The sequence below is a fragment of the Lolium perenne genome, chromosome 6 (assembly GCF_019359855.2).
Source record: "Lolium perenne isolate Kyuss_39 chromosome 6, Kyuss_2.0, whole genome shotgun sequence".
Taxonomy (NCBI): domain Eukaryota; kingdom Viridiplantae; phylum Streptophyta; class Magnoliopsida; order Poales; family Poaceae; genus Lolium; species Lolium perenne.
In genome coordinates this window covers 68,404,246-68,426,939 of record NC_067249.2, presented here as the reverse complement: position 1 = coordinate 68,426,939, position 22,694 = coordinate 68,404,246, and the positions used below count along the sequence as shown (strand labels likewise).

Here is a 22,694-nt window from a genome sequence, read left to right as displayed (position 1 = left end):
CACAGAAGCTTATTTCGCCGAAGGACAGAAAAACTAAAAACCATGCCGTGGTGATTCAGCAAAAAAAAAAAGTGTTCAAGTTCAGACATGCTCACTTCACCTGATGCTTCAGGTGGAGATGTGATGACCCAAGTTATCACAGAGCGTTTCATCACTACAGGACCACATATGGTTTGGGGTGAGAGACGCTCGACCTCAGGATCACTCACGTTTTAGCTATGAGACCTATGCGCTAGCCAACTGCGCCACCACCCCATTGTGCTATGAAAACGAAACAATGCTTCTTGTTCAAAGCAGCGGCGATCCATACAATTACGCCAATTCATTGAGTGTGCCTCTGCTGTGGTTTTCCAAATCTGTGAACATGGTATTTGTTTCTTCCCATTCAGTTAAACAGGACGCCCTGAACAGCTGGATGGGAGATTTAACACAACTATAGAAAAAGGTAATTAGGTGTGCTGCTTTCGAATCTTAATTACCACTGAAGTTGCTTCATACTGGCATCACAAGCCATAACAACCGCAACAGTTTAACACAGACGTAGCTATCTGGTGCCATTTCAGTTGTACTTCGGTTATTCAGAAACAGTAATCACTAACTCAACGTTCATCCATACATGATAGATTGATGGTAATTATGCAAACATTTCACGGATCAAGCAGACAGGCAGGCAGAAGAAGAGGAATATGGAGGGTGATGCCGCTGGACTCACCATTGTCCTCAAGGATAGAGTAGACGATGTAGAATATGAGGCCAAACGCAACAGCGGGATCCACCCCCAGCAGGTTGTTGCTCAGCCCCGTGCCATCGAGCCGCTTACCTAGAACCCACGGCGGTTATCCCCATCGCTGATCTGTACTCTGGGGAGATGCAGCAAGTAACAGCAGGAGAGGCAGCCAACTGAAGTGTGGAAGCCAATAGTTTGGGTATATATCAAAAGTCACCGTAATTAAAACATTGGTCCCATAGGCACTTGCCACCTTTGAGGTAACAGATCTCTTTTGAGAAATTCTGCAGAGTCAAGCAAGTGCAACTAGGCCAATCACAGCCAATTGGATTCAATCAAAGAACTCCAACAAATTAGACTCTTGGAGGAAGCAAAAATCTTGTGTTTCTGAAAGAAAGCGACGCCAAGTTTAGCTAGTATTCCTTTACACAAAATTGCTATATGATATTACGCTCCTACACACAGCTCCACACTTTGAAAGCAACATGTTATTCTTTACTCTACATAGCATATGATGGCATAACTACTACAACAGTGGTGGCTTTTAACGGTATCCTCTGAAGCCTGAGAACTTCGCCATAAATCTTCCTTTTCTTCAGGTTTGTATGGCAGAGGGCATGGGGACCGAAGTACCAAACACTCATGGTTCATTCCATTGAGAAAGTGGTTAGCCAGGCTTTTCCCTTCACAAAATATGACAAGATTTCAGTAAGAGATATGGTTCTATCTCAGGATAGAATTATGGAGTTTCATCTCCCTCTGTCAGGCAGAGCGTATGAGTAGCAATTGCTTCTAAATTCCTGGTTGGAGAATGTTACTATTTTGGATGACACGAATGATGAGTGGAAGTGTTCCTGGGCCCCCTATACAGCAGCTAAATACCATTCTTCAATCCATGAATATGTGGTGGCCTGTCCAGTGTACAAATGGATATGGAAAAGCAGATGTATCATGAAGATTAAAATGGTTGCCTGGCTTATGTTAAGTGACAGACTAAATACAAGAGATATGCTGCATAGGAGGCACTAGAAGGTCAGTGAAGACAAGCACTGTTTCTGGCAGGGTTCATGAAGATAATGATCATCTCTTCTTCTCTTGCAATTTGAGTGTACAAATTTGGAGTTATCTTCAGATTGATTGGAGTGTTGTTGGGGATTTGCAGCAAACTGCAGTATATGCAAGAAGACAGTTCAGCCAGCCATTTTTCACAGCAATGGTCTTATCGGCTTGTTGGAATATCTGGAAGATCATGAATGGGTTCATTTTTTAGCATCACAAACCTAGGTTTATGGCCTGGCGCTGTAAATTTATCTATGATGTGTCTTTTCATGCACATAGAATGAAGCACGTACATAGAGACAAGCTCCTGGCTTGGATAGATAGGCTAGTTTAAGTCTCCCGTTTGTATTTCTTACTCTTTACCTTTAGTCTCTTGTACAGCTTGTAAATAGTTGGTTTGGGTGTTTCAATAAAAGCAAGGTTGTGGGCCTTTTGCCTCATAGTACATAGTAAAAAAAACACTCTTGGTTCAGAAACAAGAATTAAGACTAGATTGTTCCACTGGCCATGTGTTCGTCATTGTGCCTGACCACACCTGAAAATATGATCACTACCATTACCTAAAAATATGTTAACTTATGTACTAAACTTACAGGCAATCCATTGATAATGCCTATGGTATATAAGAAAAATCTCGGGTTCTAGGTACCTCTTTTTGCCAAGCCTAATCCAAATTTGCATTGTTGGATGAATATCTTTGAAATCTTCCCTTCAAAGAAGAGAGTACATAATCTGGTTAGTTGAAGTTAGCTCTTAAACAAGATCACCGTCGATTTTCAACTAAACAATTGTAAATCAACATAATCAAATTCAAGTAGAAGCTAACTCGGCCTCAATTTTCATATGTAGTCTGGCAGCTGAAGCATCTGCCAGTTAGGTTCACCCCTGAAGATGTTGCTTGTCCTTCTGGATCTGAGCAATGCCATGGGAAATCTCGTGAAACTCCATGAGGAATCTCCTCAAACTCCTAGCAACAAATTCACCGTAGGACAGATCTTCTATGCTATGTCGTCCTCAGCATTCTATCATTACAAACAGATTTTGTCCAATACGGCTATGAGCCTATGAGCCAAGCATTTGTTAGTGAGGTTACATGATGATTTGATACTGAGGATAGCCAAGTGAGAGCAAAGCAAACCAGTAATTATTTAGCAATCCATTAGGAAAACTCAGAGCTTACAGGAAACGAAGGAAATTAAGTTTGACAAGTTGGAATTGCCAACAAACACTTGATTATCAATTGATTAAATACTACGGTCAAAAAATGATAAATATCGAAATGATTATTTTACTCCAGTACAGGGGTGAAACAGGTCATGATCTTGTAGTTTGTCCAATAGCAGGGGAAAAGCAGAGAAGATTACAGATCTTGGTAATTAGAGACATGACAGACAAAGGAGATAAGAGTACTTACAGTGTGTTTTCAGAATTCCGAGTTTTAATTCAGACACACATTGTAAGTAAGATGATGGAATGGAATCATGGAAGTGAGCAGGCAACAGGCTGAACCAAATATAGATAAGAAAAATGAAAAAGCCTGGACACCTTTATGTTTAGACCCAAGCAATTTCGAAACGGTCTTCAGCACAGATCTAACGAGTTGGGTTAACACAACCATTTGCTGAATAAGGGAAACAGCGGACAATTGTTCTTAACAACATGCTGCTAACTTCTCATAGATGATGATGATAACAAGATGGTACCATCAGATACTACCACATCCAACAACAGGCTAACACGACGCAACTAACACAGCTCTAAACCACAGGACGAGATGCTACAAAGCAGCCTAGGCCCTCTCTCCACGGATGCGGCGAGCGAGCTGGATGTCCTTGGGCATGATGGTGACGCGCTTGGCGTGGATGGCGCAGAGGTTGGTGTCCTCGAAGAGGCCGACGAGGTAGGCCTCGGCGGCCTCCTGGAGCGCGGAGACGGCGGAGCTCTGGAAGCGGAGGTCGGTCTTGAAGTCCTGCGCGATCTCCCTGACGAGGCGCTGGAAGGGCAGCTTGCGGATGAGCAGCTCCGTGCTCTTCTGGTACTTGCGGATCTCGCGGAGGGCGACGGTGCCGGGGCGGAAGCGGTGGGGCTTCTTCACGCCGCCGGTGGCCGGGGCGGACTTGCGCGCCGCCTTGGTGGCCAGCTGCTTCCGCGGCGCCTTGCCGCCGGTGGACTTCCTCGCCGTCTGCTTCGTGCGGGCCATCTGGATGGGAGGAGGGGGAGGCTAGGGTTTGCTGAGTGCTGTTGGTGAGATTTGGGGATTGGAATGAGGAAGAAGAGAAGGGGAGCGGGGCATTTTAAGGAGAGGAGGAGGCGCGGCCTGGTGGGCGCGCGTCTGCGAAAATATTGTATTTTCGGCGCTTTGCTTTGGGGAGGGGAGTTTGGGGCGTTCGATTCGAGAGGTGTGGACGGTGAGGATTTGGTTTCAAGTGAGTCACGCGGATCGTGGAGAGCGATCCGTGGCGCGGCCTTTCTGCGTTCTGATTCGCTGGTTAGAGCGTCACTGCGATATAACCAGGCAACGGGCGTTTGGTTGGCAACCGTCGCCTATGTTGGGTTTTTTTCCTTGTTGCGATGGTACGTTTGGAGCCTAAAACGATGAACAAGTCGCCTCATTTCCCGATAAGAGCATCTCCAGCCGTGTCCCCCAAAGCGTCCCCCAAACCGCGCCGGATTAAGCGTTTGGGGGACGTGTTTTGTTCGTGCCGCTTTTGGGGGACGTCGCTCCCTAGCGCGTCCCCCAAACGTCTCCCCCAAACATTTAAAATACTTTTTTTTGACTTTTTTATTTCAATTTTCACAAACTAATACATAATTTGGAAGGTGGTTTACACGAAAACACAGTTAGGAACATGGTTTTCCACAAACTAATACATAGTTTGAACCGTCGTGGACACAAATATAAAATTTTGCAAAGAAACTAAACCTAACTAGGCCGTGCATCGAAGGTTTCCTGTGTTCGCTGCTAAGAAAAAACACTCGAGGGCACACCCAGTCACCTAAACTGGAAAATCCAACGGGAGGATGGTGCCCTTGTTGGTTCTACCGATGAGGCGAACATCCAGAAACCTCCGTGCACGTGTTCGCTGCGAAGAAAGAACACTCAGTCGTCCTCCTCGTCGGTGCTGTCGCCGTGGTAGTCCCGGCGGCACCGCGTCTCGTCGAAGACCTTGACGCTCATGTCCCTGTCGCCGAAGTAGGAGAACAGGAGGATGAAGCCGGCTTCGAGGCTGTGGTGCCGCGCGAACTTCTCCCAACCGATGTTGAGGTACATCTTGCCGCGCGCGTCGTAGATCACGTCGACGATCCACCGGTAGTAGCCGCACGCAGCCTCCCGCAGATGCATCGTGCTCGGGCGGTCGTCGCCGGCGACGTAGTCGGCGAAGGAGTCCGGCAGCCTCTGGATGTCGCGCGGGTCGCCCTTGAGGACGAGGACGAACTCGAACCGCACGTCCGGCTCCACGTCCATCTCGGACGATGAAGCCGGCGGCGTGGAAGGCGACGGCGAGCGTTCAGCTCTGCCGCGGCCACGACCACGACCGCGAGGTCGACCTCCGCCTCTACCAGACATAGCGTCGAGTCTTGTTGAGATGGTGGCGGCTAGGGTTTGGGAGAGAGGCGCTAGGGTTTGTGTGAGAGGGACGATGAGAGGCGGCCCTTTTATAGGCCGGAGGGAGGCGGAGGAGCGGTGGCGCTCATTAACGCCGGCACGCAGAGCTAGGCGCGACGGAACGCGTCGCTGCGTCGCTGCGGGAACTGCACCGTCGCTGCGTCGCTGCGGGAACTGCACCGCCAATAACTTCCGTCGCAAGGTAGGCGACGGTTAGGTTAAAAATTTATTGTGTCGCTGACGAGTCGGCCCCGCCACTCCCCGCCTCGCTTTTCGTTGTGTCCGGCGTCCCCGGTGCGTCCCCTGTGGGACGGGGACGGGCTCGGGACGCCGGACACCGTATCGGGGCGCGCCGGACAAAACTGGCCTTTAGGGGACGCGGCTGGAACGGTTTTTTGGTCCGGCGCGCCCCAAATCCCTTTGGGGGACGCTTTGTGGGACGCGGCTGGAGATGCTCTAAGTTGTGCTACGTCCGGGCGCTCTCAAAAAAAAACCTGTGCTCTGTAGTATACACATCTAATATGTACTTCTCTACTGTATTTTGAACTAGTCTACATTTTAGCCTCAAGTTTCATTTTGAAATAATCTACATTCTACTAGCTTTTAGTCAACGAAATGTTTGCTCTCTTTATTAAACGTTGTAATTCTCAATTACGTTTGAATTGGTTGTTCTCATATTTATGTACTACTAATAAATATAACGCTAGTTATCTCTTTTTTCTAAAATATATACTAAATCAAAAAGGAAGGAGTACCATTTTTACCTCGAAGTACAACTATGGCTCACGATCTCTGCCATGTGGTGAGATAAACCTAGTGCTCTGGATAAACTTGCCACAAAAATTAGGAAAAGATAAATAAAATAGCTCAAATTCTAGAAATAATACACCGATTTTTTTAGAAATAGTACCGTGACGCTCTCGGTTGTACCAACAAGGTGTTTGGTAGCTTGGGCCGAATTCTTGCATCACTACGGAGAAGAACCCCCTGCGCTTTCTAGACGGTCCACGTGCCAGAAAAAACCTCTCGTTTGGTCGTCAGCGCAGAGTTTTTTCGGTCCCGTGAAGATTTAGGCTCTAGCCGCTTGGTAGGTCGGTTTTAAGGCCAAGTAGCAACCCAGAACAGCGCCATGTTGTTTGGTTGTAACTTAAAATCCGCTTCGGGTTACCTCTTCTCTTCAGTAGTGAGGTTACCGGTGATCAATACCGCACAAGCAATCACGCAAGATCAGACTTGAAAGATTATAGACGCTACGAAATAGTTTCACGACCATAGTTCACGAGACAACACAATACTTGTTCAGATACCATTAGACAATAGAGACAACATAGTAGCAGCGAGACAATTCCAGCAAAGCTTTAGACATCTTCTTTGAAGACGACGCACCTGGTGGCATCGCCATGCTCGGGGCACCTGCTCATCACCTCAGTGCAAGTGTGGTCGAAGATGACCACACTGTACTCGAGGATAGACACCTTCTTAAAGGTGAGGAACTGGCCTATCTTGAGCTGATGGGCGACGGCGAAGGCCGCCCACCCCTGGTCGATGAATGCGTCGTTGCATTCTCTCCTCGTAGTCATCCTCCAGCTGCAGCCAGTGTTGGTGTGGACGATGATGTTCGAAGGATGGGTCTGAACCACTTAATGAACTTGTCATGGATTGGGAGTTGGCCGAAGGCGGGCTTGAATATGATCCGGAGGAACTTGTCCGACCCTACCTCGTCGTGGAAGTTGCCGACGCTAGCCTTCCTTCCTCGACGCTTCTTCGACGGTCCCTCACCGGGAACCTCAGAAGGTGCCCCAAGCATGATCTTCTCAGTTTGCACGAAGAACACATGCCATTAGAGGTGTGGTTGCTCACAAGTATAGATGAAAAAGGACATGAAAAACATTAGTGATGCCTCATATATTGGCTCACACTACAAGAAAAGTTCAAATAGACAACGTCCCAAAATCGTCCGCTAAGGGTCATTTTTCGTCGCCTATGGGCCTAACCCGACGATATGGGTTCTGTGGTCCAAACTGCGTTAGAAAAAGTCCTACCACGTTTTTGTCGGTCCGTCGCGTTCGGGCGCCCTTCCGCCACGGAAAATCGGACCGTTGCAGATGTGTTTTCGGGAGCCCATTGACTGCTGACGTTATGCAAACTGACACGTGGCAGACGCCGTTAACTAGCAGTTAACGGCGTTAACCGGCTGAAACCCCGTGGTAGATGGTAGGCCCATGATACGTCTCCGACGTATCGATAATTTCTTATGTTCCATGCCACATTATTGATGTTATCTACATGTTTTATGCACACTTTATGTCATATTCGTGCATTTTCTGGAACTAACCTATTAACAAGATGCCGAAGTGCCGATTCTTTGTTTTCTGCTGTTTTTGGTTTCAGAAATCCTAGTAAGGAAATATTCTCGGAATTGGACGAAATCAAAGCCCAGGGGCCTATTTTCTCACGAAGCTTCCAGAAGTCCGAAGGAGAGACGAAGAGGGGCCACGGAGGGGCCACACCATAGGCCGGCGCGGCCCCCCCTTGGCCGCGCGGCCCTGTGGTGTGGGGCCCCCGTGCCGCCTCTTGACCTGCCCTTCCGCCTATAAAAAGTCTCCGTGACGAAACCCCCAGTACGGAGAGCCACGATACGGAAAACCTTCCAGAGACGCCGCCGCCGCTGATCCCATCTCGGGGGATCCAGGAGATCGCCTCCGGCACCTGCCGAGAGGGGAATCATCTCCCGGAGGACTCTACGCCGCCATGGTCGCCTCCGGTGTGATGTGTGAGTAGTCTACCCCTGGACTATGGGTCCATAGCAGTAGCTAGATGGTTGTCTTCTCCCCATTGTGCTATCATTGTCGGATCTTGTGAGCTGCCTAACATGATCAAGATCATCTATCTGTAATTCTATATGTTGCGTTTGTTGGGATCCGATGAATAGAGAATACTTGTTATGTTGATTATCAAAGTTATGCTATGTGTTGTTTATGATCTTGCATGCTCTCCGTTACTAGTAGATGCTCTGGCCAAGTAGATGCTTGTAACTCCAAGAGGGAGTACTTATGCTCGATAGTGGGTTCATGCCTGCATTGACACCGGGACAAGTGACAGAAAGTTCTAAGGTTGTGTTGTCTTGTTGCCACTAGGGATAAAACATTAGTGCTATGTTCAAGGATGTAGTCACTAGTTACATTACGCACCATACTTAATGCAATTGTCTGTTGTTTGCAACTTAATACCGGAGGGGGTTCGGATGATAACTTTGAAGGTGGAGTTTTTTGGCATAGATGCAGTTGGAGTCCGGTGTATGTTCGTTGTCGTAATGCCCAATTAAATCTCACTATACTCATCATGATATGTATGTGCATGGTCATGCTCTCTTTATTTGTCAATTGCCCAATCGTAATTTGTTCACCCAACATGTCGTTTCGTCTTATGGGAGAGACACCTCTAGTGAACCGTGGACCCCGGTCCAATTCTCTTTACTGAAATACAATCTACTGCAATACTTGTTCTATCTGTTTCTGCAAACAATCATCTTCCACACAATACGGTTAACTCTTTGTTACAGCAAGCCGGTGAGATTGACAACCTCACTGTTTCGTTGTGGCAAAGTACTTTGGTTGTGTTGTGCAGGTTCCACGTTGGCGCCGGAATCACTGGTGTTGCGCCGCACTACATCTCGCCGCCATCAACCTTCAACGTGCTTCTTGACTCCTACTGGTCCGATTAAACCTTGGTTTCTTACTGAGGGAAACTTGCCGCTGTGCGCATCACACCTTCCTCTTGGGGTTCCCAACGGACGTGCCAAGCACACGCATCAGCCCACACGAGGCCTGCCACGCCTTAAGCGGGCCGACCCATTTAGTTTCCGGGCCGGGCAAATTGACTTAGTTTGACCGGTCAACTATATAACTGGGCTGGTCCATTAGGCACGTGGGCCGGGCCTAACCTCTAAGGTTGACTGGTCAAAAGTTAAATGGGCCAGCCCACTAAGCCCGCGGGCCGGGCCAAATGCCATGGTTTGACCGGTCAACAAGCAAACGGGTCGGCCCACTAGATATGTGGGGCCACTTTCCTGTTAACGGGCCGGCCCATTTAACAAGTGGGGTCCGCCATGAAGCAATTGGGCCGGCCCAAGAAGGTATTGGGCCGGCCCATTTACCGTGCCGGTCCCATTTTTCTGCTACCGGGCCGGCCCATTTAGTAAGTGGGGTCCACCATAGATCAAGTGAGCTGGCCCAACAAGCTAGTGGGCCGGCCCAAAAAAAACAAGTGGGTCCCACTTTCCTGTTAAAGGGCCGGCCCAGTTATTATGTGGGGCCCACATTCATTTAACCGGGCCGGCCCAGTTAGTAAGTGGGGTCCACCATAGAGCAAGTGCGCTGGCCCAACAGGTTGGCGGGCCGGCCCAATAAACATGTGGGGCCTAGTTTCCTGCTGACGGGCTGGCCCAGTTAGTAAGTGGGATCCACCACAAAAGCAATTGGGCTAGCCCAACAAGTTAGTGGGCCGGCCCAATAAGCTTGTGGGGGCCACTTTCGTGCTAACGGGCCGGCCCAGTTAGTATGTGGGGTCCACCGCAAATCAGGTGGGCTGGCCCAACGAGTTAGCGGGCCGGCCCAATAAGCTTGTGGGGCCCACTTTCCTGCTAACGGGCCGGCCCATTTACCAAATGGTATGGCCCAATAAGCACGTGGGCCCACTTTTCTATTACAGGGCCGACCCAGTTAGCGGGTGGGGTCCACCTTAAAGCAGGTGAGCCGGCCCAATTAGTGGGTGGGGTCCACCTTAAATCAAGTGGGCTGGCCCAATAAGTAAGTGGGTCAGCCCGTTTACTTGTTGTTTATATGCCGGCATAATAGGCGCTTTAGGATTTTGCGGGCCGACACATATGTGATTTCGCTTAATTTGGACGTTTAAGGGATGGGAATTTGCGATTTAGATACTGAGAATATTTACGCAGCACATGATTTCTGTCGGATAGCCTCACTTACCACAAGCACCATAGAAAAAATATGTGAAAGAACTATAAAAACTAACTAAATATTACATCAGCTGCAAGGCTTTGAAAAAATATTACAGAACCCAGAGAAATTGAATGGTAATTAAACCTAGCAATACAATGAAGCGATTCGGCAATCTTTTAAGTTGTCCATGCAGCACCTATATCTGAAACAAAGACATTACAAGTTAAGACAGCAACAATGGAAAGGCAAAGACACTACAATATTGTTTGCCAAAGAATTTGGAACTCATCATTTTATCGTTATAACAAGATCATTGTAATGCGCACAATAAGCAAACAAAGAGTGCATGCCGCATACCAACAGCCAATATAACAGAGCGCATTAGAATGAAACAATAGACTTACTACTGTCGAGTACCATGCAAACCAACATGTTCAGGGAGTACAAAATTGGCATGAACAACATAGTAGCAGGCTATAAATTTTGTAACAATGACTGAGCAAGATGAATTTATGATGGCTACATCTACAGAGCAGGGAATGTAAACCAAATATAGAAGTTACGATGACAAAAGCTAAAGAGGAGGGAATGTGAACCAACATGTGCCAAGTGCAATTACTTCAAATTGACCGTGAACTAAATAATACTCCTGAGCTTATAGTGAAGGGGATGCAAATCAAGATGTTTCGGGATATAAACTTGTAATGAGCAACACATAGAGGATAGTTAATGCTGGAGCTTAGGATGGACCAGATACAGAATATAGTGGGATCACCTGTGAACTTGTATAAGAGGGAATGCAAACCAATATGTTCAGCATTCCATATGTGAGCGTCATGCCAAGTCAGAGAAACAAGTCAATAATGCAGCTTTTGAAGAACAAGATGGCACACCAAATTATTATCTAGTAGTATGACAAGTTTATTTATGCTACAGGCTAGATAGCAGAGTGATAGCATGCCAAACTAAGTCCTTACTTTGTAAGCTTACAATGAACTAGATACAAAACAATGGCATCACCTGTAGTACAGGGAATGCAAGCCAACATGTTCATGGAGTAAAAATTTGGCACAAACATCATAGTAGCAGTCCATAATTTTTGTAACAACGACTGAGCAAGATAAAGTTATGATGGCTAGATCTACAGAGCAGGGAATGTAAACCAAATATAGAAGTTACGATGCCAAAAGCTATAGAGCAGGGAATGCGAACCAACATGTGCAATTACTTAAAATTGGTCATGAACTAAATAATAGCAGGATGTTACTATAATAGCTAGGAATAAAACAGATAGGAGTTATAATGTCATCACTCATAAACTTGTAGATGAGGGAAACAAATCAATTTGTTTCGGGATATAAAGTTGTAATGAGCAACACATAGATGATAGTTAATGCTACGGCTTAGGATGGACCAGAAACAGAATATAGTGGGATCACCTGTGAACTTGCAGGATGGCAGAGCGATAGCATGCAGGAACTAATAGTAGGCAGTTACTTTGTTAGCTTACGACGAAGTAGATAGAAATAACAGTGGCATCACCTGTAGTACAGGGAATGCAAACCAACATGTTCAGGGAGAACAAGATTGGCATCAACAAAATAGTAGCAGCCTATAATTTTTGTAACAACGACTGAGCAAGATAGAAGTTATGATGGCTACATCAACAGAGTCGGGAATGCAAACAAAAATGTTCAATCGCTTAAAGTTAGCAATGAACTAGAAAATAGCAAGATGTTACAGTCATAGCTAGGAATGAACTAAAAGAGCTTCAGATAAACAAGCATCTGAACCCAGAACATGGCGCTAAAACAAGGGACTTACATTAGGAGAAGCACTCTGTGGGAGTCACAGCAGATCTTCCTGGGGTTGATAGATCCGGTGATGAAGTACACTACATGTGCTACTTGGGGTTGGAGAGACGGCCATTACACTTCATGGTTACTCATCTCATCGGCAAAAATGTAACGGCGCGTCGTTAGCACAAACATGTTCTCCCAAGATTAAACAAGAACATGCAGGCAAGCAATAGAAAAGCGACATTAGAAGAGTTTAGATCATGCACGACACCGGTGAAGCAGATCCGGTTCACGCACAGCGGTGTCGGTGAGCAAGATCCGATGCGGTGGACGACGGATCCGGCGAAGCGGCTCCAGTGGGGTGGACGATATATGGTTTCGATGTTCGGCAGGGATGATCCGGTCCGGTTGATGATGGCGTCGGTGAAGCGGCTCCGGCAGGCAGCCGGATGACGAGGATCGCGAAGCCTCGGGTAGGCCAGGGAAGTTCGGCGGGGATGTTCCGGTGCGGTGGTCGTGGAGGTGGGAGAGAGAGGGACTTGAGATGTTTCGGTGGGTGGTCTAGGAAGAGAGACTGAAGGAAATGTATTTTTTGGGAGGGTTTCCGGGGCTAGGGAGGTGGTGATCGAAAAAATGATGGGCAGACCTCCCCCCCACCAACCGACTTTGCTGTCATCTCCACAGGGGTAGAATGGGAATTTGGAAGCGTGTGTGATGACGCGTGAAGCACACGTCCGTTGGGAACCCCAAGAGGAAGGTGTGATGCGTACATCAGCAAGTTTTCCCTCAGTAAGAAACCAATGTTATCGAACCAGTAGGAAATGAAGGCCACGTGAAGGTTGTTGGTGAAGAAGTGTAGTGCGGCGCAACACCAGGGATTCCGGCGCCAACGTGGAATCTGCACAACACAATCAAGATACTTTGCCCCAGCTTAACAGTGAGGTTGTCAATCTCACCGGCTTGCTGTAAACAAAGGATTAAACGTATGGTGTGGAGAATGATGTTTGCTTGCAAATAACAACAGAGAACAATGATTGCAGTAAGTTGTATTTCAGATGTAAAAGAATGGACCGGGGTCCACAGTTCACTAGTGGTGTCTCTCCAATAAGATAAATAACATGTTGGGTGAACAAATTATAGTTGGGAAATTGACAAATAGAGAGGGCATAACAATGCACATACATATCATGATGACTACTATGAGATTTACTTAGGGCATTACGACAAAGAACATAGATCGCTATCCAGCATGCATCTATGCCTAAAAAGTCCACCTTCGGGTTAGCATCCGCACCCCTTCCAGTATTAAGTTGCAAACAACAGACAATTGCATTAAGTACTGTGCGTAATGTAAACAATACAAATATCCTTAGACAAAACATTGATGTTTTATCTCTAGTGGCAACAGCACATCCACAACCTTAGGGGTTGCTGTCACTCCCCCAGATTCAATGGAGACATGAACCCACTATCGAGCATAAATACTCCCTCTTGGAGTTACAAGTATCAACTTGGCCAGAGCCTGTACTAGCAACGGAGAGCATGCAAGATCATAAACAACATATATATGATAGATTGATAATCAACTTGACATAGTATTCCATATTCATCGGATCCCAACAAACACTACATGTAGCATTACAAATAGATGATCTTGATCATGATAGGCAGCTCACAAGATCTAAACATGATGGCACAAGAGGAGAAGACAACCATCTAGCTACTTCTATGGACCCATAGTCCAAGGATGAACTACTCACGCATCAGTCCGGAGGCGGGCATGGTGATGTAGAGCCCTCCGGTGATGATTCCCGCTCCGGCAGGGTGCCGGAGGCGATCTTCAAAACCCCCCGAGATGGGGTTGACGGCGGCGGCGTCTCAGTAACTTTTCTCGTATCGTGGCTCTCGGTCCTAGGGTTTTCACCTGCCGGAGGCGATCTTCAAAACCCCCCGAGATGGGGTTGACGGCGGCGGCGTCTCAGTAACTTTTCTCGTATCGTGGCTCTCGGTCCTAGGGTTTTCACGACGGAAGGATTATATAGGCGAAGGGGCAGAGTCGGGGGACGCCCGAGGGGCCCACCCCATATGGCGGCGCGGCCAGGGGTGGGGCTGCGCCCCCCTATGGTGTGGCCGCCAAGTGGCCCCTCTTTGTATCCTCTTCGGTGTTCTGGAAGACTCCGTGGAAAATAAGACCGTGGGCTTGTTGGAGATATGCCCAAGAGACAATAATAAAATGGTTATTATAATATATCTTTGTGTTTATGATAATGTTTACATACCATGCTATAATTGTATTAACCGAAACATTGATACATGTGTGTTATGTAAACAACAAGGAGTCCCTAGTATGCCTCTTAACTAGCTTGTTGATTAATAGATGATTAGTTTCATGAACATTGGATGTTATTAATAACAAGGTTATATCATTGTATGAATGATGTAATGGACACACCCAATTAAGCGTAGCATAAGATCACGTCATTAAGTTATTTGCTATAAGCTTTCGATACATAGTTACCTAGTCCTTATGACCATGAGATCATGTAAATCACTTATACCGGAAAGGTACTTTGATTACATCAAACGCCACTGCGTAAATGGGTGGTTATAAAGGTGGGATTAAGTATCCGGAAAGTATGAGTTGAGGCATATGGATCAACAGTGGGATTTGTCCATCCCGATGACGGATAGATATACTCTGGGCCCTCTCGGTGGAATGTCGTCTAATGTCTTGCAAGCATATGAATAAGTTCATAAGAGACCACATACCACGGTACGAGTAAAGAGTACTTGTCAGGAGACGATGTTGAACAAGGTATAGAGTGATACCGATGATCAAACCTCGGACAAGTAAAATATCGCGTGACAAAGGGAATTGGTATCGTATGTGAATGGTTCATTCGATCACTAAGTCATCGTTGAATATGTGGGAGCCATTATGGATCTCCAGATCCCGCTATTGGTTATTGGTCGGAGAGAAGTCTCAACCATGTCTACATAGTTCACGAACCGTAGGGTGACACACTTAAGGTTTGATGTCGTTTAAGTAGATATGGAAATATGGAATGGAGTTCAAAGTTTTGTTCGGAGTCTCGGATGGGATCCAGGACATCACGAGGAGTTCCGGAATGGTCCGGAGAATAAGATTCATATATAGAAAGTCATTTTCTAGGTTTGAAAATGATCCGGTATTTTCTCTGGAAGGTTCTAGAAGGTTCTAGAAGAGTCCGGAAGAAATAAGGATGGAAGGTGGAGTCCCAGAGGGACTCCACCCACCTTGGCCGGCCAGCCTAAGGGAGGAGGAGTCCCAAGTGGACTCCCCACCATGGTGGCCGGCCACCCCACCAAGGAAAGGGGGGAGTCCCACTCCCCCTAGGTTTGGTTACTTGGAAGGTTTTTGTTGGGGTCTTATTCAGACACTTTGACCTAAACCTTGGGGCTTCCACCTATATAAAGAGGGGGGAGAGGGGATGGCCGGCCACTACAACACCACCATGGCCGCACCCCTCAAGGCTGCCCTAGCCGGCGCCCCCTCTCCCAAACCCTAGCGGTTCCCTCCTACCTCTCTCTCTCCCACATAGCTTAGGCGAAGCTCTGTCGGAGATCTCCACCACCACCGCCACCATGCCGTCGTGCTGCCGGGATTCCGAGGAGGATCTACTACTTCCGCTGCCCGCTGGAACGGGGAGAAGGACGTCGTCTTCATCAACACCGAACGTGTGACCGAGTACGGAGGTGCTGCCCGATCGTGGCACCGTGATCAAGATCTTCTATGCGCTTTTGCAAGCGGCAAGTGATCGTCTACCGCAGCAATAAGAGCCTACTCTTATAGGCTTTGGAAATATTCAAGGGTTAGTCTCGTTCATCCCCTCGTTGCTCCCATCTTCTAGATTGCATCTTGGCTTGGATTGCGTTCTCGCGGTAGGAAATTATTTGTTTTCTATGCAACGAATCCCTACAGTGGTATCAGAGCCGTGTCTATGCATAGATGGTTGCACGAGTATAACACAATGGTTTTGTGGGCGTTGATGCTCTTGTTGTCTTTAGTTTGAGTACTTTGCATCTTTGTGGCATAGTGGGATGAAGCGGCCCGGACTAACTTTACATGACCGCGTTCATGAGACTTGTTCCTCGTTCGACATGCAACTTGTATTGCATAAGAGGCTTTGCGGGTGTCTGTCTCTCATACTATAGTGAAGATTCAATTTACTCTTCTATTGACAACACTAGTATCACCGTTGTGGTTCATGTTCGTAGGTAGATTAGATCTCTATCGAAAACCCTAAACCACGTAAAATATGCAAACCAAATTAGAGACGTCTAACTTGTTTTTGCAGGGTTTGGTGATGTGATATGGCCATAATGTGATGATGAATATGTATGAGATGATCATTATTGTATTGTGGCAACCGGCAGGAGCCTTATGGTTGTCTTTAAATTTCATGTTGAGTAGTATTTCAAAGTAGTTGTAATAGTTGCTACATGAGGTGAACAACCATGAAGACGGCGCCATGAACCTTGACGCTACACCGACGATGATGGAGATCATGCCCGTTGATGATGGAGATCATGTCCGTGCTTTGGAGATGAAGATCGAATGCGCAAAGACTAAGGGCCATATCATATCACATATGAATTGCATGTGATGTTAATCCTTTATGCATCTTATTTTGCTTAGATCGCGACGGTAGCATTATAAGATGATCCCTCACATTAATATCAAGATAATAAAGTGTTCTCCCCTCGTATGTACCGTTGCCAAAGTTCGTCGTTTCAAAGCATCTCGTGATGATCGGATGTGATAGATTCAACGTTCATATACAACGGGTGTAAGCCGTGTTGCACACGCGGAATACTTGGGTTTGCTTGACGAGCCTAGCATGTACAGACATGGCCTCGGGACAACGGAAACCGAAAGGTTGAACACGAGTCATATGGATGATATGATCAACATGTTGATGTTCACCATTGAAGCTACATCATCTCACGTGATGATCGGTTTTGGTATAGTGGATTTGCATCGTGTACCACTTAACAACTATGAGGGATGTTGTATTAAGTGGGAGTTCATTACTAATTAGATTAAAACGTGAACTAATTATCATAAACTTAGTCTGAGTAGTATTTTGAATTAATTTTGTAGTATTGGCATCCGTTTTCTACCATGCGCTAGTCTTGTAATTGAGATAGAAATACTGTTAAAATCTGACAAGAAACTTTACGGATTGGTACCGTATTGTTAAAGAATCAAGAATTGATTAAGTCCTATTGTAAACTTTTAGTAAACCTCACATTGTTGATTCAAAGAGCTATGTTTTCAATTAGTACCTAAAGTTATCTTGTCTCCGTTCAAACCTGTTTGAAAAGTAAGGAGCTGAAAAAATAGTTTTCAGAAATAATCAAGGTATAAGATATATGTGATATCTAAAACCTTATTACAAGTTTTATGGGAATGTACGAAGGTTGAAGACGCAAGGCGTCCCAATCCTCCAACTATTGGGGCACTAATGATATTCGCATATCCATGAAGTGATCGTCCTTAGTATGCACCGTTGCTAAGACTCGTCGTTTTGAAGCATCAGGTGATGATCGGGTGTGATAGATTCTACGTGTGCATACAACGGGTGCAAGCCAGATTTGCACATGCGAATACCAAGGTTAAAACTTTACGAGCCTAGCATGTACAGACATGGTCTCGGAAAGTCGTCATGATATGATGGATAAAATTATGAGTGAAATTGTTCATCATATTACAAAGTTACTAATAGTGAAATCTAAAACACTTGTCATATGATGATCAACTTAAAAGTAAGAACCTCAAGGTTATTGGTATTTGAACAACAAACCTAGAAGTTAATAATATTAAAGTGTTTTTCTGAATAATGAGGAAAGCTAAAAGAGAAACTGCAAAAGATATTTTGGCAGAAAGAAAAGAAAAGACTAGAAAGTCTAGCTCAGGTGTATATAAATGATATACATGTTATGGTTGTATTCCTAGTTAAGTCACACTATGAAATTCTTGGGTATTAGTACTATATTGGTTGGTATGAAGTGTCATACAAAACAACACAATACAAGAATACAATGGCCTAAGTGACTGGCAAGGAATATGATAGGAATACACATCTGGAACAAAATAAAGTGTTATTATGTTCGTCGTTGGCATTCTATCTAGCCCTTAGAATTTATAATAAAGAACTTAATAATTGTTATTTTGCTCTGGTCAAATGAAAACAATGAGTTGTTCAAATTATGACATTACTCCATATATGATGGATAAGTTATTATAAATCTTAATGGTGAAACACACATACATAACAATGACGCTAAAATGCCATAAGGCAAATGATTTGAATTCCACTTATTTGTGGAACCGCTATTTAGGTCATGTTAGAAAGGAACGCATGAAGGAACTCCATGCAAATGGATTTTTGGAGTCATTTGATTTTTGAATCGTTTGGCGCTTGCAAATCTTTTCAAAAGAGAATGACTAAAATACCGTTCATAGGCCAAGAGTTGAATGGGCAACTAACTTAGTGAAAACATACATAATGATGTATGTGGCTCACTGGGCATAGTTGTGTGCGGGAGATTCTTCTACTTCATGAAAACTTCCAACAATGAATTGAGTATATATATGTGGATATATTCGATAAGGAAGAAGTTTGAAACATCTGAATAGATTCAAATAAATTTCAGCATGAAATGGAAATCATCGTAATAGAAAAGTCAAATATCTATGATTGGATCATGGTGGAAATATTTGAATTACGAGTTTTAGCGAACATCTAAGAGAGTCATGAAATTGTTCTACAACTCACAATTCTTGGGGTATCATAATGATGATATAGTATCCGAGAGATGTATCGAAACCTTGTTGGATTAATGATGAGATAAAATATTATGACACCATTATATTTTTGTGGATTATGCTTTAGTGACTACCGCTTTTACACTGTATAGAGCATCATCATGATCCGTTGAAATGACACCATACGAGTTATGGCATGGGTATGAACCCTGATAATCTTTTCTTAAATTTTGGTATGCATAGCATAAGTAAATAAGTTTACAACCAAAATCGGATAAATGTCTTTGTTGGTTATCCCAGAAATTTGATTGGGAATTCTTCCCACGAGACAAAGACAAAAGTGTTTGTCAATGTTTCTTGTTTCCAAAAAATTGTTTTCTAGCGAAGTATTTGAGTGGGAGGACAATAGAACTTGATAAGGTTTATGAACCTGAGCATAATGATCAGAGTAGCGCAGCATCGGAAATTGGTTCCGGAAGCGGCCACGACGATCATGGCTCCCATGACTAAAAATTGTTTTAGCCATGGAGATCGAAGTACATATTGAACCTTGTAGGTATGGTTTACTTTGTGATCAAATAAATGATTTGTGGACAAAGGATTGATTTTGAACAATGATAAACCAACTACAAACAAAGAAGTTATGATGGGCCCTGACTCCGTTAAAATGGCTATACGCCATGAAATCCAAGATAGATGAATACTTTTTGAAAGTAAATGGATCTATAAAAATTGATGAAGCTTGACTTGTTGAAAAGTTGTTTACGACAAAGTTCAAAGAGTTGACTACGATAAGATTAGATCTTCCGTAGCAATGCTTATAGTCTATGTGGATTATTCTAGTAATCACTACATATTTCTTTTATGAGATATGCTAGTAGGATGGCAAAATACATTACTTATAAGAAGTGTGTATTAAAGGTGTATACAAGATACAACCAAAAGTTTTGCTAGTCCGTGGAATACTAAATAGATATACAAACTTCAATTAGATGAAGTAAGTATCACGGAGTTGGAATCTTCACCAGATGAAATAGTCAAAGAGTTTTTTTGATTTCATCAGAGACGATGAAGAGGCTTGCATTTGCAAGAAATTAAGTGGGAGCGCTGAGACATATTTATAATACTTTATGTAGATGACATATAGTTGGTTATAAATGATGTAATCATATACTTGATTAAAAAGGTTTCATTGAGAATTAATTTCAATGAAAGGATATGGACTGAAACAAATTTAGTGTCAAGATCTATGAAGATAGATTGAAACACATAATTAAGTTTAAGTCAAAGTACATAGGATGGATATTGAAGTAGTTCAATATAGAAATATTAAGAAAATGTTCTTATCATGTAAAGGTTTAACAAGACTTGAGTGTATCTGACACTCAATGAGTAAAAACACATGAGTGATTATAGATCACAAATAATATGTACACAATCAGATGTCATGTGCTCTTAAAAATGTTATGAGCATGTACCAGAATGATTCATGTGATGATCATTGAAAAACAGTAAGAATATTCTTGAGTACTTAAGAAGAACCAAGGATATATATATATATATAGTTTTGTATGGAGAAATGACAAAAAAATCGCTGTAAAGTGTTGCACCGATATTTGTTTTGTCACATATGAAAATAAAAATTTCAATCTCAAATTAGACTAAGTGTTGTTTAAAAGGTAGCACAATGAGCTAGAAGTTGTCTAAGCTAGATTTAGAAGATTTCTAAATATTGTGATGGATTCTGCAAAATAAGGTAAAGTATGTCATTGTTTTGACAAATGACAATGGATGTTAAAGTCAAGAGGTTCTTTGAGAACTTGGTGTAGTTCCGACAGAGTCAGAACTTTGAAGCTATATTGTGTGTGACAATATTAGTGACATATTTCAGACCACGGAATTAAGGTTCCACCAAAAGACCAAACATATTTAATGCCGACTCATTTGGAAATGAGTGATGCGTTGAGACGCAAATAAATTACAAAATACATACGTTTCTGAGCGTGTCAGATCCATTGACTAAAACCTCTCCCGTGAGCAATACATGATAAAGCACCGGAAGGCCAAGGTGTTATATCTTTACAAATGTAAACTAGATTATTGACTCTAGTGCAAGTGGGAGACTGTTGGAGATATGCCCAAGAGACAATAATAAAATGGTTATTATAATATATCTTTGTGTTTATGATAATGTTTACATACCATGCTATAATTGTATTAACCGAAACATTGATACATGCGTGTTATGTAAACAACAAGGAGTCCCTAGTATGCCTCTTAACTAGCTTGTTGATTAATAGATGATTAGTTTCATGAACACTGGATGTTATTAATAACAAGGTTATATCATTGTATGAATGATGTAATGGACACACCCAATTAAGCGTAGCATAAGATCACGTCATTAAGTTATTTGCTATAAGCTTTCGATACATAGTTACCTAGTCCTTATGACCATGAGATCATGTAAATCACTTATACCAGAAAGTTACTTTGATTACATCAAACGCCACTGCGTAAATGGGTGGTTATAAAGGTGGGATTAAGTATCCGGAAAGTATGAGTTGAGGCATATGGATCAACAGTGGGATTTGTCCATCCCGATGACGGATAGATATACTCTGGGCCCTCTCGGTGGAATGTCGTCTAATGTCTTGCAAGCATATGAATAAGTTCATAAGAGACCACATACCACGGTACGAGTAAAGAGTACTTGTCAGGAGACGAGGTTGAACAAGGTATAGAGTGATACCGATGATCAAACCTCGGACAAGTAAAATATCTCGTGACAAAGGGAATTGGTATCGTATGTGAATGGTTCATTCGATCACTAAGTCATCGTTGAATATGTGGGAGCCATTATGGATCTCCAGATCCCGCTATTGGTTATTGGTCGGAGAGAAGTCTCAACCATGTCTACATAGTTCACGAACCGTAGGGTGACACACTTAAGGTTTGATGTCGTTTAAGTAGATATGGAAATATGGAATGGAGTTCGAAGTTTTGTTCGGAGTCTCGGATGGGATCCAGGACATCACGAGGAGTTCCGGAATGGTCCGGAGAATAAGATTCATATATAGGAAGTCATTTTCTAGGTTTGAAAATGATCCGGTATTTTCTCTGGAAGGTTCTAGAAGGTTCTAGAAGAGTCCGGAAGAAATAAGGATGGAAGGTGGAGTCCCAAAGGGACTCCACCCACCTTGGTCGGCCAGCCTAAGGGAGGAGGAGTCCCAAGTGGACTCCCCACCATGGTGGCCGGCCACCCCACCAAGGAAAGGGGGGAGTCCCACTCCCCCTAGGTTTGGTTACTTGGAAGGTTTTTGTTGGGGTCTTATTCGGACACTTTGACCTAAACCTTGGGGCTTCCACCTATATAAAGAGGGGGGGAGAGGGGTTGGCCGGCCACCACAACACCACCATGGCCGCACCCCTCAAGGCTTCCCTAGCCGGCGCCCCCTCTCCCAAACCCTAGCGGTTCCCTCCTACCTCTCTCTCCCACATAGCTTAGGCGAAGCTCTGTCGGAGATCTCCACCACCACCGCCACCACGCCGTCGTGCTGCCGGGATTCCGAGGATGATCTACTACTTCCGCTGCCTGCTGGAACGGGGAGAAGGACGTCGTCTTCATCAACACCGAACGTGTGACCGAGTACGGAGGTGCTGCCCGATCGTGGCACCGTGATCAAGATCTTCTATGCGCTTTTGCAAGCGGCAAGTGATCGTCTACCGC

General features: G+C 44.5%; 1 protein-coding gene across 1 annotated transcript; it reads right to left on the bottom strand.

Moving 5' to 3' along the window:
- Nucleotides 1–3,431: 3,431 nt before the first annotated feature.
- On the bottom strand, nt 3,432–4,060 carry LOC127307598 (histone H3.2). Its single transcript, XM_051338330.2, has one exon. It carries the CDS (start codon nt 3,984–3,986, stop codon nt 3,576–3,578), a length of 411 nt encoding a protein of 136 aa, XP_051194290.1. The 5' UTR covers nt 3,987–4,060; the 3' UTR covers nt 3,432–3,575.
- Nucleotides 4,061–22,694: the final 18,634 nt, after the last annotated feature.